Source organism: Xenopus tropicalis, chromosome 6 (assembly GCF_000004195.4).
Source record: "Xenopus tropicalis strain Nigerian chromosome 6, UCB_Xtro_10.0, whole genome shotgun sequence".
Classification (NCBI taxonomy): domain Eukaryota; kingdom Metazoa; phylum Chordata; class Amphibia; order Anura; family Pipidae; genus Xenopus; species Xenopus tropicalis.
Window position 1 is genome coordinate 44,322,484 of NC_030682.2, and position 17,403 is coordinate 44,339,886.

Below are 17,403 nucleotides of genomic sequence, written 5' to 3' on the forward strand. Positions count from 1 at the left end.
TAATTACCTCTGTATATTGGTGTCTATGGTAATTTACATAATTACATTGTACAAGATCACTGCACTGTGTCCTTTTAATCACCCCCCTCCCCCCATCATGTAGCATGATATCTGTTACTTGTCTTTGTTTTTAATTTGAACATTAATAAAAATAAGTCCAAAATGAAGCACAGAATGTTTGAGAATTTCTTATAAATGGGCTGTGTTAGATGATATCAAAATTAAGACAGATTTAAGACTGAATTTTAAGAAAGTTCAAGAAAGTTAGTGGGTATAAAGAAACATTTGAAATATTGCCCTGACGATGTTTGTCTTTATTATGCTAAATGGACATGTAAACGCCCCACACGCAAAAATGTGATCAGTGAACAACTTTGCAATCTTTCAATACCTGCCTCTCTGGTTGTTCAAAGGTTAATAGTAAAGGTGGCCATACACGTGGCGATCTGACGATGTTTCGTACGACCATCGGTCGCACGAAACATCGTAAGATCTGCCACACACCATTCAGGGCTGAATCGGCAGGTAAGGAGGTAGAAACAATAGGATTTCTACCTCCTTCTGCCGATTCAGATCTGAAGGGAGAATTTTGGTCAGGCGCACGATCAAAATTTTCCAACTGGTCCGATCGGCGAGTCGGCCGATATCAGCAGCTTCCAGCGATATCGGTCGACTCGCCGACATACCATACACGCACCGATTATCGTACGAAACGAGGTTTCGTACGATAATATCGGTGCGTGTATGGCCACCTTAAGGCTGCAGCATCCCCTTAATCACTTAGATTTCCTTCTCCTCCTCTAACCTGCTCGGCCCCCTCCCTCAGGAGTTTACTTTAACTGGTGGCTACTGGGCATGCTCAGTTCTTCTCAGGTCAGATTACTAAACACACACCCCAGTCTTGCAGCCAATCCTGAGCTCAATTTAACAATTACAATGCTCAATCCAAGCTGAACTGTTTATCAAAGTAGATTCTGCCTGTGTAAGCCTGCATTATTTACTGCATGAACCTTTACAGCGCACATGTGCTGTTTGCAGATATAAATTTCAGGGAAAATGGCCGGCGGGTAAAAGCTGCAATTTGTTTTATAAAAATGTGATGGTGCTGGCAAACGGAGGGGATATATGCAATACAAATAGTGTGGTTTGGGTGGGGTATATGTGCTCAACTTATATACATATATATGGTAGGAAAATGTAGGCTTTACATGTCCTTTAATAGGCTAATATAATGTAGACGGAGGGCCTAATCTAGGGCTGTAGGAAGCATGGGACTGTAGCTGGGGGGAGCAGCAGTGGCAGGGTTAATGATAACACACCTGGTGGGTAATGGGGTTCCTGATGAAAATTAAGCAGCAGCTGGGCAAGGGGTCATGGCAAGTTTAAGGGCTGACAGGACATTGGCTACAAGGAGTCACATGTACAGGGTACGGGGGGTATAAAAGGGCAAGCTCTTGGGCACAGGCTCACCTTCCATCAGGAGCGGTCTTAAGACGTTCCCACCATGATGTCCCAGCTGGTCTCCGCCGCTTCTGCTAGGGAGCTGTCGTCTGAAGAGCTACTCCGCTGGATAAGCAGTGATACCGGCCGAGACGCTATTTGGAAAGCCTTTCAGCAGCAAAAGCACCTGGAAGTCGGGGAGATGGAAGCCTGCCCATCCGAAGAAGCGGAGGAATCGGCGGATTCGGGAGCTCCAGAACCACCGCCGCCGGTTGCAGCAGCATCTGTGCCTTCTCGCAGCACTGGAGCAGGGAGGAAGCGGAAGCCGGCTACGAGAGCACGCACAGCAGGGGCGCGCACAGCAGGGGCGCGCACGACAGGAGCACGCCCAGCCAGGAGTGACGCGAAGAGGCGGGCTTTAGCGACGACAAGCAGCCAGCCAGCACAGCAGCAGCTAGCCCCGCCCATTGCCCGCCCTGGCCTTCCATGTCACCGCCGATGGCTCCGCCCACCAGCAGCTCAGCAGAACAGCAGCAGCACAGGCTTCACAGCGTGGACCCCCAGGCTGTTAACCCCTTCAGCGCTGGAGTTGCGCAAGTCAGCTTCACACCTGCCGGCAGCACTGGGGTCTTCCAACATCTGGCGTCCGGCAGACCAGCAGCAGGTTCAAACAGCTTGGAAGCAGCATCTCCACTGCCAGGAAGCAGCAGCACTGTTCAACCAACACCCAGTACAAGCAGCTGCCTTCACTCCGGTCCTACCCAACTGCCTCAAGACGGAGTACCTCAAGCATCGCCCTCAAGCCACCCATCTGATTCAGCTATCCTGCAGGATATTGGTAAGTTAGACAGTTTTTTGCCTGGTTTCAAATCCTGCTTACTATCTTTCCTATCCAACAGCTCTCCTGGCGCAGCGGCAAGTAATTCAAGCGCAGGGGTATCAGAGCTGAGCTTTAAAGATGCTTTTATATGTGAAGTTACTCCGTTAGGTCTGCATCTGTCTAGCACGGTTAGGGATAAGATAGTAAAAGGTGATTATATCGATCTTTTGTCATTACTTCCATCTTCTAAGGAGTTTTTAAAAAATGAGAAGAAGGGAGATAATGAGGAAGATTGCAGAAGGCCTGTGGCTAGAACTTTTTCTAACTGGCTACAGGCTTTCTGTATTTATGCTAACATTTTGACAGAGAAGCAGCCTGGTTTAGCACCTGGGTTATTTAAGCATGTTGACACAATATTGGAGGCTTACAAAAGCTACGGCGGGGTGGCGTGGTTTATTTACGACGATAAATTTCGTCAGAAAATGTCTATCCATAGAACATTGAAATGGGGTGTAAAAGATATTGATTTATGGATGGGCATGTTAGTTCCCAGGCCTCAAACCCCTTCAGTAGGTCATAAGACTCCAACTGGTCAGCAAAAATACAATTGCTGCTGGGCATATAATGAAAGTGTTTGTAAGTTCCAAAATAATTGCAGATTCAAACATGAGTGTGCAGTTTGCACGGGACAGCATCCTGCTTTTCGTTGTATTAAAAGATTTCTTTCCAATACAGGAAAAGCAAGAGAGCAGCCCACAAAAAGTGACAACTCCAGTGAAGGTGGCAAAAATGCTGCCTTTCCTAAGATTATACCCAAACCAGCAGAGAGCGCAGCTGCTATTTGAAGGTTTTTCTAATGGGTTTTGGATTCCTTCAGATGATGATAAGTTTTCGCCAGTTATATTTAATAATTTAAAATCTGCAAATGAGAGGCCAGACATAGTGCAAGCTAAAATTCAAAAAGAAATCAACCTAAATAGAGTGGAGGGACCTTTCATGGAACCACCATTTTTAAATTTTAGGGTCTCCCCGCTGGGTTTAGTCCCCAAAAAAGTGCTGGGATCGTTTCGCTTAATACAGCATTTGTCATACCCACAGGGTTTATCTATAAATGATGGCATAGACCCCGAATTGTGTACGGTGTCATATGCTTCATTTGACAAAGCGATCCAGATTATAAGGGAATGTGGCTGTGGAGCATGGCTGGCCAAGACTGACATTGAGGCAGCTTTCAGGCTATTACCTATAAATCCAGAGTGTTATCACTTGTTAGGTTTTCATTTTTTGGAGCGGTTTTATTTTGATAAATGTTTACCCATGGGCTGTTCGTTATCATGCTTCTATTTTGAGGCATTTGCCACTTTTCTACAATGGTCAGTATCATTTATAACGAAATCTGATTACATTACTCATTACTTAGACGATTTCTTGTTTGTTGGCCCGTCTCGTACTACAACATGTCAAGTACTGTTAAATACTTTCATTAATTTAGCCAACGAATTTGGTATCCCTTTAGCTCAAGATAAGACTATTTATCCAACCCAGGTTATTCAATTTTTAGGTATAGAAATAGACACAAATCTTATGCAGTTTCGCCTGCCAGAAGATAAATTGATTAAATTACGTAGTTTAGTGGCATCAACGTTAAAAGTTAAAAAGTTAAAACTTAAACACCTTCAGTCATTAATTGGTCACTTAAATTTTGCTACAAAGATTATCCCAATGGGCAGAATTTTTAATAAGAGGTTGACAGCCTTAACGGCAGGCATAAAAAACCCAAACTGGCATATACGGGTACCAACTCCAGTAAAGGAGGATTTATTAATATGGCAGGCATTTCTAGAAACTTTTAATGGTAGGTCCTGTTGGCAAGAGGAATTTAGGGATAATTCTGCTATTAACCTCTTTACCGATGCTGCTGCATCCACAGGGTTTGGTATTTTCTTTAATGGTCAGTGGTGTGCTGAGCCTTGGCCATCATCCTGGTTACAAGTTGGGTTTACTAAAAACATGGTTCTTTTGGAGATTTTCCCAGTGCTTGTAACTTTATATATTTGGGGCCAACAATTGGCCAATAAGAGAATCCTGCTACATTGTGATAATATGGGTGTGGTGGAAGTGATCAATAAATTATCAGCAAAATCTCCACCAGTAATTGCCATACTCAGGCAAATAGTACTTAAAACTTTAGAATTAAACGTTTGGCTCAAAGCTAAACATATTCCGGGTTGTAAAAACAAAGTGGCTGATTCTCTTTCACGTTTTCAGCTAGATATCTTCAAACGTTTGGTACCTCATGCAGAGGAGACCGGGATTGGCTGCCCAACTCATCTCTGGGGCTTGATCTGAACAGATTAGGAGTTATAATTGCTAATTCCATATCAGTTAATTCATGGTCAGCATATGTAAGCAGTTGGAGCTTGTGGAATCAGCAGTTAAAGCAAAACACTAAAAACTCTGATTTGGACAATTTGATTAAGTTCATACTGCAGTTACAACAGCAGGAAAAATCTCCTAATACCATTAAAAAACACATGGCTGGAACTTCTTTCTTTTTCAAGCTTTTTGAAAGGCCAGATCTTACAAAAAAGACGATTGTAAAACAACTTCTTAAAGGCTATCAAAAAGGAAAAGCACTATGTGACAAGCGAAAACCTATTACTTTGAATTTGTTACTATTGATACTGAAAGAATTGAAACAAATATGTCTTTCAGTTTACGAGTATGTCCTGTTTAAATTGTTATACATTGTTGCATTCTTTGGTGCTTTGAGAGTTGGTGAAATAGTATCTCCTAGTAAAAATAGGCCAGGGGGTTTGAATTTAGCTGACACTGCTGTTATCACAAATAAATTGCAAATTAAGATAAAACAGTCAAAAACTGATATAGAAGGAAAAGGGGAACTGATATGGTTAGGTTGTTTTTCCCACCAAGCTTGCCCAGTGAAGGCATATGTGGAGTTTGCCAATATTAGAGGCCCAAAGCCTGGTCCACTCTTCATGCACCAAAATGGGGAATTCGTATCTAAATTTCAATTTTCTAAAGTGCTGAGGAATACTATTGCCAAAATTGGCTTGGATCAGGAGTGCTATGGCACTCACTCCTTTAGAATTGGTGCTGCTACACAATTGTCTTTATATGGTTCCAATGAAGAGGTGATTAAGAAGTTAGGTAGATGGAAATCTGATTCAAACTCTACATACGTCCAGAGTTAGTGGATAATTGTTAATTTCTTTTTCAGAATCGAATATGGTGTCAGTCTTCATAATAGGACATTCCTACATACACAGGGCACAGAGAAGAGCAGTACATCGTTCTTATGGAGCTAATCTTAACTTCAAGGAGAAGGAGGTTAGAATAAATTGGTTAGGTAAAGGGGGGGCCAGTTGGCATGACTGGTTCCCTTTGTTATCTCAAATGATTTCTAAATGGGGTACACCAGACGTTGTAATTCTCCACCTAGGGGGTAATGATATTGGTAAGGAGAAATCTATTGAACTTATTCGTTATATAAGGCGGGATTTAGCACAAATGCATTTCTTTTTTCCTGGGGTTGTTTTTCTATGGTCTGAGATTGTGGCACGGATTGTTTGGCTACAGTCTCCCACCACAAAACCTTTAGAAAAGTGTCGTAAGAAAATTAATAATGCTGTTTCTAAATTTACTGCAAAGTTAAAACTACTCACATATAGACACACAGACCTGGAGCTGGGTGGTAATGGCCTTTACCTAAATGACGGTGTTCATTTATCTGACATAGGTTTAGATATTTTCAATTTGGGGTTACAGAATGCAATTGAGTTAGCCATATTAAAATGGAAGGGTGCCAAAGCAAATCGCTAGGGCGATGCTTTGGCGTGGAGGTGTTTATGTTGGTCTAAAATTAATGGGAGAGTTAAAACAAATTTGATATGCTCCTGGCCTGGCATTAAGGCGGAGTCAAAAGATTTAAATAAGGCAGCTGGAAGAGTTATTATTCTGGCATGCTTGGTTCATTTTGTGTTTATTTTGGTGAGATTTAATAAATAAGCTGCGGCCATTATATTCCACCCAGCTCTGGTCTCCGAGTGGTTCTTTATTATTTTAAGTAAACAATATTACATCCAGCGTACAAGTCCCATGCCTGAAAGAGCACCTATCATAGTGAACATTTTTTTGCCACCAGAGGCATAAAGCCGACACTGCGGTTGGAGTAAAAAGTACTACAGTAGAACCCTGATTTTGTGTGTTCCTAGGGACAGCATCAAATCCAGAGAACATTAAAACCGTGTATGTAAAATTGGGGTTCTACAGCCTTGTTTGCAAACACATATGTACACTCTGACTGAGTCTGCCAGCTTGGAACTCTATGGCTTGTGTCACAACATGACCACCCATACCAGGAGCACCCTTCTGGTGCTGGCGGCCAAGGCTGCCGTCAAAAACCATGGGCCCCATACAACAAAGTTATCAGCCCCCCCACAAACCTATTTGTTAAAACCAAAAACACACATTGGTGGCCAGGAGCCCTATAGGTCCCAGGTTCTCCATTAAGAGAAACCTGTTTCTTTTATACATTTATTAAAAATAATTCCATTGAAGTCTATTGAAAAACTGGAAATGATTTCTCACTGAACTGAGTATGGCCTATTCTGTCTAATACAAAATGGGTAGAGATTTCTGTCTATTCCAAACTACAAAACTGTTGAATGTAATGTTTAATTACATTGTTTATTTTCATTTCTTAAAATTAATTGTGAGTTTTCACTTTACATCTCAACTGCCACGCAAAGATACAAAGATAAAACAGGGGTCTGGTGAACAGTTTGGCACCCATCATTTGTAGCATTACAAAATTAAGTAGTATTTAGAGACCCCAAAATGATTTTTTTATGGTCATAAGTAATGGCTTTCTCCTGATTAATGAAAGAACACTTAACCAGGTATCTGGTACAGCAGGGCTGCAGGTCGAGGAGAAAACCCACCATGTGACCATTCATGGGAAGGTGCCAAAAGGTTAGGCATCCCCCACTGAATAGCTAAGTTGTGTGCAAAGAAAATTTGCACATAAGTAAAAATCACAAGAGAGCTGAAAATTTCAAATGTTTATTTAACTGGATAAAAAAAATAAATAAAGTTAAGACATTGCCCATCAACTTCTATTCCCCCTAGTGAATTATACTTTCTTAATTTTTTTTTTTATCCTAATAGAATTTGCACTTTTTGTCACCATTTCACATTTATCTCTATAAAGCACTTTCCATAATAATAATCATCATTCCCCTGAGAGAAGCTTTTGTTTTTATGGAAGTCATAGGTTATTCCCTTTATATAACATTTACATTGTAAATAGCTACTGGTTACTGTTGGTTACCATTTGTAACATATACTCTGGCTGAGGAAGAATAAACAATTAAAAGAATATATAAAATATATTATTTAGTGTGCTTTATGGCAATAAATAATTTAGTTGGGTCAAAGACCTCCAAACCAGACCCAGCTGGATAATTCCTATCCATTGGGGAACTCTAGACAAATATACAGAAAAATACAGAAAATATACAGATATATTGTTCTCTCTTGTGTTTAGTGAAAAATATTTCTTAAAGGAGAACAAAAATTATTTTGGCATTTTACTGCCACATAAGTGCCACCTAGAACACTATATTTATTCTGCCGAAAGCTTTATCACACCTGAGTAAAGAGCCCTAGAAGCTCCCTCTGTTTAACATAGCAGCTGCCATTTTAGTTTGGTCTCCAGTAGCTTCCCTGCTGCAGCTCTAGATGCTGGTCGCTCAGATCACATATTCTGTTGGGAGGAGGAGTGAATTCTTCTGGGACGGGGAGCAGGAGAAGGGAGGGGCAGAGGGAGTGAGCTGAGCAGACTGCAGCCTGGGAGTAAAGGATTTTTCTGAGAGAGGAAGTGTGATACCGAAGAACATGTTTACAAAAGAAGACAAGAAATAATGTATTTCTTTTGATAAAGGACTTTTTGATAAAGTGCTTATGGCTGTATTTACATCTTAAAATTAACTCTGAGTTTTCACTTTACATCTCAACTGCCACTTTATACTTTCTGATAAAGCTAACTTAGTTTTTCCTTAGTTCTTTCCTCCTCCTTTAAAGGCTCCTGTTTCTTGATGTATTATGCTGTGTTGTCAAGGCTAATGTGATGTCTACTGCTTTTTATTTTAACATTATGTTATGGGGTTGGTAGAGCCAGCGTCTCTCAGCTGGGCCTTCACAAGAAAGAAAAAGGGTCGCCAATTCAAATTTGAATAATTCACACACATACTTTCAAAAGATATTTTGAGCATCAGTGCTTTTTAAAACAATTTTATAACAGAACAGAAATATATTGATAAGCAGATCCTTTCAACATCACATCACAGCAGTTTCCTAATCAATCACTCTGCCCCCAAGGGATTCCATGCACTACCCAGGTCTTTACTGGAGCCACACAATCTGGTGGGTGCATCCTAGGGAACTACCCAATACTATACACTTCTCCCAAATATATTTTAACCAATATAGCCAAGCGGCATGTTTGCCTGCTGAGGCTGAACCTGCACTAGTAACCCATCAGACTCACCGAAACTTGTGTATTATAATAATGTTCCCCCTGTTGTAAAATATCAGGCTATTCAGCCACTTGGAGGCTGATGACAAGTAGAAAAGCACTCTGCCTTCTCCCTTGTACCTTTATACTCCTCTGAGACTTGTAAAATCCTTATACTTTACAATAGGGAGTACTTTATTCCATATATATTCCTACCCTGGCTGTCTTCCACTTAAACCACTATATCACTGCATCAATTGGTAATTTCCATTTATAGTGCATTACTGCAACTCTTAACAGCAGGGGGAATTTTTTTTCTGGCATTCCCTGGCCAATAAGGGTTACAACTGCAGACAATGCTTTAAGATGGCCAAACACATCAAGAATCTTATCCTTCCCACAATGAGCAAACATGGGACAGATCATTGGAGAGGAAGGCAGGGCACCTAATGTACAAGTTACTTGGCAGCCTACAGACTCTCCAATTTCCAACTGTTCTTGAACTACAGTTCCCAGAATCCTTAAATTAAACGAGCTGCAGCTGTCAGTAAGTAACAGGGAAACAGCTAAACCCCATGGGCCCTACTGCAACACTTGCTGCACACAGCTCCCTCCATTTTCTAACCCCGTCCCCTCCAGCCACCTATCTCATCCACTGGGAGTCGGACAATTCATTCCAATATCTGTGTTGTTATCTAGTTAGTATCTGTGTCTGCAATTGGGGTTCCTTTAAGGTCCCTGGGCCCCAATAGTTATTGCTAAAGCGCTAAACCCTGGTGCAGGAAGGGAGAGAGCGCTAAAGGGCTGCAGACTGGACACAGCTGTGCCGCAGATGTATATTGGTTGTGATATATAATAAGGATAAGAAATATCGCGCAGGCTCTATTAACAGCTCCAGCCATTGTCCCGTCACAGGGTAAAGTGCAGTGACCCTGAGGGGAGAGGTTCCCCCGCTATTGGGAAGAGACATTGCTGCGCTCACCTACACGTTCTACCGATAATACGGGCTAGTTGTGCGTGTTGTGAGTGTGCCACCAGGGCAGCACTGATAACTTGCAGCATACATTACTACAGAGGGTTGCTGTGGGCGGCCTGGTGCTGAGGAAGGTTGCCAAGCGCACTCACACAGGGACCGCAACAGTCATATCACTGCCCCGCCTCCCGCGCCTTCTTCCAGGAAGGCGCGCTTGTACAACACTGCCCCGATTCCCTCTAGACCGCAGGTGGGCGTGGCTTCGCGCTGACAGGTGGGAGTGGACAATACGGTTCCCTGGAAGGCGGAGACACCAATGAATGGCGGCTGCTGTGTTTGACTGGCAGCGGGAGGCCCGCCCCCCACGGGTGTTGTGGTTTTCCCCCCTGCCTGGCAGTGCGGAGGTTGCTTAGGGTGCCGGGTGGTAGCGGCTGCTGCTCCGGCAGGGAGGACGGCAAGAGCGGGTAAGTGAGTTCCGCAGGGTGGGACGCATCTATGGAGCTTGTACATAATGGGCTTGTTTGTGCGTGCATGCTTAGAACACTGATTTGTTGATATATCACATGGTTCTTCAGCTGCTCTTGAACTACAACTCCCAGAATCCACAGGCAGGGGTGTCGTGGGTTGTAGTGCAAGAAGAGCAGGACTGTCCCAGTATGCCCGCATGCAGTGCACATGTAGAGAGATTTGCAGAGCTGCTGATTGTTTCCTCCATTATTAGTAAGAAGCTGCCTGTGTCTTTGTGCATGAGCCCCCATGCAGTATGATAGGGACTGATCCTTCTGTCTCTCAGTGTCAGGAGGGGGGCCGCATGCATGGGAGGGAAATGGACTGTATAGGAGAAAGCAAAGTGACAGCTCTCCCCGCAGTGCCAGCAGCAGCAGCAGCATATGGTGCCTTCCTGTCATTATACCAGCATGCACACAAAGCCACAGCTCTCACAAAGCAAAGGTGGCCTCCGGTGCCTTGTTCAACTACAGCTCTCACATCCAAACTGCAACTAAGTGCTTTCATAGGGTGCAGGGATATGTGGCTCAGCAGCATCTGGAGGGCCAACTGTTCGATATCTCTCACATAGACTTTTCTAATAAAGGGAGAGGGTTGTGAGTGACAGCAGAGGGGAGGTGCCTCAGTAGGTGCACCCCTATCAATTGATGGGATCCTTTGTGTTGGCTAATACAAGTAGCTTTAAGCTGTGACTCTCTTGCTGGTGTTTAACTATAACTTTACATTCCATGTTCCTGTACAGTAGTCCTGAGGCTTCTGTTATGGGCAGATTTAGGCACACCTCACCTCAGGTGGCAGCGTCTATTGTTATCCTTTCCAGCTTGTCATGGCTGCCCGTATGTCAGCATAATAATGTGGGAGCGATGCCATCATACAGCAAATGAGGCCTCTAGGCATATATATATATATATATATATATCTACTCCAGATCAGAATATGATTAAAGCTCCTTACTAGGCTCAGCCCATGCACTCACCTGTTAGGCCACCTTTACTTATAGTCCCGTGCTAGGAATGGACAAACTTCAGTGACTTACAGCTGCTTTACAATATCCGGCAGTCCCTTTGAACTGAAATGTCACTGTAATTAACTAGGAGAAACTTCTGAGAGCTGCAGTTCAACAGCCAGCAATTTAGACAACTCTGTTGCAACTCGTCAAAGCATTTCAATGACAGAATCCCTTGGTGGAGACAGAACGGTGACTATGGGCTCTCTTTTGTTCAAGATGTTCTTCAGCAGCTGCAGTATTTATGTCTCTAGTCACTATTAGAGGCACAGCCAACAAAGCTTGTCTGCTTCCTGGCTGCTGCTTCCTCCTTCTGACATCTGCATGTGTGCTCTCACTCTGTGTGTGTGTGTGTCACTGTGTATGTCACTGTGTGTGTATGTGAGACAGCTGGAGGCAGACACAAGGGAAAAGAATGGGGCGATAAGAGAAGGCACACCGCACAACAGCTGGGCATATCACACTGGGTTACATTGGCTCTGTGTTTGGAAAGCATGGAGTCACAATACAGATTGTACTGTTCTAGCATTTACGCTCTGTGGGTACAATAAAGAGTCTGCAAGTTCTATATTTAAATGCAGAAGGTATTACAGGGGCAGAGATCTCGCTATGACATTTTGCGCCCTTGGTTTGGTAGCTGCATCCATCACCTTGCCTGTTATCCTGAACCCTGGGATTGTACCCACCTTGTCCAGTCTGTTAGAAACAAATACATAAGAGCCCTCTACACCTCACATTTGGGCCCTGCAAGAGTGTGTACACCATGTAGCTGCACCACATACACTTGCCTGCCAGGCTTCCTCTAGCCCGTCTTGTCCTGTATGTGGTGAATAAGTCCATGAGTCCTCTAGCTGTGCCCTTAATGCTTGCCTGCCTGCCTACCCAGGTTACATATCCATATATAGATATAAATACACTTTGTATGAATAAGCAGTACTGTGCACATAGAAATACAGAAGTAAATTGCTTGTGCACTATGCCTTTAGTCTTTGTGTGGTAAATGTATTGATTTTCTTACAGTTGCTAAGAATGATTATTCCTTTAACATTAATATGAAAGGTAAAGGAAAATGTTAGAGCACCTTGACGTTAATGGAACTAAAATGATTTATTATGTTCTCTTGTCTGTTCCAGGCTTTCACTGTTGAGGAATTATTTGGGTTCTATAATATTTCTGGTTTAAGGTGGATTTGTACGGTTCGTGCTGCTGCTGTTCCTTTCCAGAAATAATAGTCTTTGCTGGCAGAGATCACCTTGGAGTGAAGACAGTGCACCGGAGGAATAAAGGGCTATAACTTTTTACCTTGAAGGCTCTGCTACTGAAATCTTCATGGCAGAGCCAGGAGATGGAGGGGGAGAAAGATCTGGTGAAAATGGTGGCAGTGTGCCCTCTCCATTGGGTTCTGCCCATGGCAGAGTGCCAGACAAGGGAAATGATTTGGATCAAGGAAAAGGGGAGAGTAATGGAAAGTGCAGTAATGACTGTACCATCAATAGTGCTGTGTCCAATGGAGATTGTGTCATTGTGGAAGCCAAAGAAGAGAGTGGGCCAGCCCTGCCTGAGAGCCCTGGAATAGTAAGCAAGCATGGCCTCCCCCGCAGGAGCAGTATTATCAAGGTAAGGGGCAATGCACTTATGCACTTATTCTCATCATTGGGAGTGACTCTTATTGTTATTTTGCTGGGTATCTAGGAAGGTTTCATTTTTTTTTACACAAAGATGCATTTGTATTGTATTGTGGCAAAGGGTATGCCATATGTCAGAGAGTGTCAACCTCAATTCCCTCAGCCAATACCAAACTGCAAACCCAGCAGCATATCAACAGCTGAAGGCTGGGAGTTGTAGTTTAACAACCGATAAAGGGAACAGATAAGACATTCCTGACATATATCTTGAAAGCTGATTTTCTACACCTACCCATCATTTTCATACTTTGTGACTACAGCTCTTGCAGAACTACAACTCACATAATGTTTTCCTTTCCAGTTGGAAGGGTAAGCACACAGCTGCTTTGGAGCTTGCCCATTGTAGGTTATGTTATGATGTAAAGACAGATGTTTAGCCTCCTGTGTATTAAGTTACATTTTTCATTCACTGAACATGTATTTAACATAAAAGATAGGCCTGTTTGTGTCAGCTGATGCTATCCAGGTTCATGCAATGGCAAACTTAGTTTCACCATAGTGATTAATAGCATCCCTTTAGGTGTTACAGTATTCTACAGTAGGCTGAACAGAGGGCATATTACCTGTCTTTAGCCATTCGTAAGATACTGAGGGACTGCAGTTCTTGCCTTTCATGAGTGCATGGGCACTTGCTATTTTACTTGAGAAAAAAATAATAATTTCACATCTCTGAGAAATGTATGGTAATTCATAAAACCTGCTAGTGAGTAATAGTAGGGCTGCATGATCTACAGTTTGTGCATTCAGGTATAAGCAGGATGCATGTTTCACTAATTATCTATACTGTCCCTGAGCAGCAATACAGATGTTGGCTAATACTTTCCTTCCCCCCCGCTCTGCTGCTTGTGAGAGTTGCTCAGTGTGAATGTGCTGTTTGTCATTAGTACATAGGATGGGTGTGAACCTTCACTTTGCACCGGATCTTGCCAGAGGAACTGAGTAGCTTATTGCTACCCCAGCGTGTATACTGCTGTAACCTTCATCTTGTAAAAAGTTGTTATAGGGCTCAAGGGAACTTGTGTAGCATAAATAAAATAAAAAACTACCTTCCCTTTAACTTTCCATAGCAGGTAACACAAATAAAATAAATTACACAGTAAAAGGAAAGGAGTGGCCATGTATTTTGTTGCTGCTTTGCATTCTCTGTATTTTCTGCTCAGACAGTTTTCTAAAACAATGTCACCTCTTGTTTGGGAAGATTAGAATCTGAGATGAGAATAACTGGTGTGGATATAAAGCAGAAACCTGGACTAAGGAAGGTTATGAAACATCCAGCCATAAACACAAAGCAGTCTGTGCAAGAAACAGCAGAATTCTACAGGAATCTCAGCTGTGTTACAGTATGACCACCCCTAGCAAGACAATAGCTGTAGATTCTAGTGGCCATTCTACTGTATATGCAAACCCATGGATAAATACTTTACATTCTTACCACCCATATGATTAAAAACATACCACCCAAATCTTAGAATGTATTCTCATTCAAATTTACTTCCTCTGCCAGAATGAGAGCCATTTGTGTCTGTCTGATCTATTTATCTATCTATCTATATCTATCTATCTATCATCTGTCTATCTGTCTGTCTGTCTATCGTATCTATCTCGTCAATATTTATAATAGAGATCACATGAAGCCCAAGTTTTGCATTCTATGTATCCAAATGGCTGATGACTTGTCAAGTTTCCATTTTTTTCTGTAACAACTTGTACTCATGAACATAGCTAAAGACTTATAAACGCAAAAAATTTAAATGAAAATGTTTTACCTGCATGCTATAGTAGGATTTAGGGCTTATTTACAAAGGACTAGGTACAAGTGCTAGAGTAATAAGAGTCACTAGTACAGGTATAGGACCCATTATCCAGAATGCTCGGGACCAAGGGTATTCCGGATAAGGGGTCTTTCCGTAATTTGGATCTCAATACCTTAAGTTAAAGGTAATTAAACCCAATAGGATTGTTTTGCATCCAATAAGGATTAATTATATCTTAGTTGGAATCAATTACAGGGTTTTGTTTTATTTCTACATAGAAAAAGGAAATCAGTTTTAAAATTCTGAATTAGTCGGGTATTCCTTAATTCGGAGCTTTCTGGATAACGGGTTTCCGGATAAGGGGTCTGATACCTGTACTAGCATTTTATTAACGGTGTATTACTGAGGGTAATGCGTAGAGCCGTGTGTGACAAGTGTTCCTAGGCCGCCCAGATGGTGCCTCTTCTATGATTTTCACAGTTTTTGCCTGCCAGAACAGTTTGTTGTCAGGAACTCTTTAATTTTCAGGGGCAACTCCTAAGGTGTGAGGTGCATAGTGGGCAAACAAACATAACACTTTGTTTCTATTTATGCATTTTGCACCTTGATCCCTTTGGTTTAGCTGATGTGCTGTACACTATCCATGCTGAAAGCAAGACCCGTGGTGTCTGTCCGTTATAACCAAGCTACAAAATGCGAGCTCATTTTAATCCAGAAAACAGGAAGGACAGTTGCTTGGCAAATAATGTAGTATACAAACATATTTTATTTGGTCAGTTAAGCCCTTTAAGACTAAAGAGATATTTGCTTACTGTATTGGATCTCAAGTCATTTTTTTTAATGAGAAAAAAAAATCTGATTCAGAAAATCTTTGATTTAGGGGTTAAAAGAAAGAAATAATGATTTCAATTGTGCCCTCTCCCCCAAACTTTCTCCTAGTCAGGTGCCTCAGTAGCCTGCCCTCAGGTTCAGACCTGCCCAATACCATGGGCTACAATGTGCATCTTTATGAATTTACAGGTATTTGCCCACCCATTGCCTTAATAATTAATATGAAAGTCACTTCTTATAATCTTGGTTTTACGTGCGCTTTCTGAATTTAGACAGATTATTAGCATACACAGGAGAACGTTGCAATTATGCCCCCCCCCCCTTTTAAAAGCATGTTGAACTGACTATTCATGCTCCATTTACTCAGGCACTTTACTGCCTCAACCATCTTCAAATTAAAGTAATAACAAGGAATTTCAAGAACATCTAGACAGAAGATTAGTTTGAAATTAAAATGAGTAATCTGTTTAAATAAAAATAAACACATATAATAAAGATCTGAGGTGACTGACTTGTTATCACTTTTCTGTTTTACTTTTCCTTCTGCTAGTTGGATTATTGTACATAAACCAGAAGCATAAAGTCTGCAAAAATGTAAAAGCAGAAACGGGTATGTCTAGATAACCACAGCAAGTGTTTAAAAAAGTGGGTTATGATATTGTAGACACATTTGTCATACTGCTGCATTTTCAACAGCTTGCCATTGGTTGTGATAATTATTGGTGAGATCTACTATAGATTCTGAATTGGCTTGAATGTAAGTCAAACTGTTTGTTTTTTGGTTTGCCATTAGGTAAAGGTAAATGACCAAGTTACGCATCACTTTACAATATAGTAAACAGGTCTCTTATAATGATCTAACAAACAAGGGTTACAGAATAAAAATAGGTGCTTGCAATTTAAAAAGGTGGTTAGCTATTGATGTTTAAAAGCGATGTTGATAGGAATACACCAAATCCTTATTCTTGGTATTTGGGAAGAATCTTAATGCAGAATTCTAACTAATCCTGAACCAAAGCTGGAACTAAAAAAAATTCACATGTCCAGTATCAGAAAAAAAACTGCAATATCTTTTAATTTGGAACTTGGACTTCTGAATCCTTCTGAAAAGGCTCAGATTCCATTGAATCTGTCGAACCCTGCATTTGATGCATTCCTAGGTGTTGATGATCCTTTATGATGGGGGTCCCCAAACTTTTTTACCTGTGAGTTAAAATCAAATTAAAACGAGTTAGGCTGCAACACAAGCATAACAAAAAAAACTAATGGCCGTGACAAAAAATGGTAGCCCCTATGTAGACTGGCAGCTTACAAGAGGTTTTGTTTGGTGGTACACCTGTCTTTTATGCAAGCAAAACTTGCTCCAAGCCAGGAATTCAAAAATAAGCACCTGCTTTGAGGCCTCTAGGAGCAACATTGAAGGGGTTGGTGAGCAACATGTTTCTCACAAGCCACTGGTTAGGGACCACTGCTTTATGGTATGGGATATTGAGTACTACTTGTTCAGGGTGCATTAGATAAGCCTTCTCTATATAGCTGGGTCTTTAGGGAGCTTTTGAACATTTGGAAAGTTTGATTTTTTTTTTAACATTTGATTATTGTGCGGAATCCCAGAGACAAGTAGAAGCAGAAAAGAATGAAGCTACGAGGGGAGATCAAAAGCAGAGTGTATGGAGTAAATCAGAGTTATAGGAGGGGAGGGTTAATTTTGAGGGACATTGAATATTAGTATTATTAGTTGTAATTTATATGAAACGGTGAAATCCAAACCAAATTGCCCTGCCCATCTTTAAAAATTGAAACAGTGAGCAAAACTGGGTTTCGTACCAGGAGGGAGAAAAATGCTTTC

The 17,403-nt window shown here is 41.7% G+C and overlaps 1 protein-coding gene across 2 annotated transcripts in view; it reads left to right on the top strand.

Moving 5' to 3' along the window:
- The first annotated feature begins 10,006 nt into the window (after nt 1-10,006).
- plcl2 (phospholipase C like 2) overlaps nt 10,007-17,403 on the top strand; it is a 145,742-nt gene continuing 138,345 nt past the window's right edge. Inside the window, exons 1-2 of one of the 2 annotated variants that reach the window (XM_031903791.1) lie at nt 10,007-10,235; nt 12,418-12,901. In XM_031903791.1, the coding sequence (XP_031759651.1) occupies nt 12,614-12,901 (288 nt within the window). In that variant the 5' untranslated portion in view covers nt 10,007-10,235; nt 12,418-12,613. The remainder of the gene's footprint in view (nt 10,236-12,417; nt 12,902-17,403) is intronic. The other variant, XM_002932407.5, reaches the window with a different exon arrangement.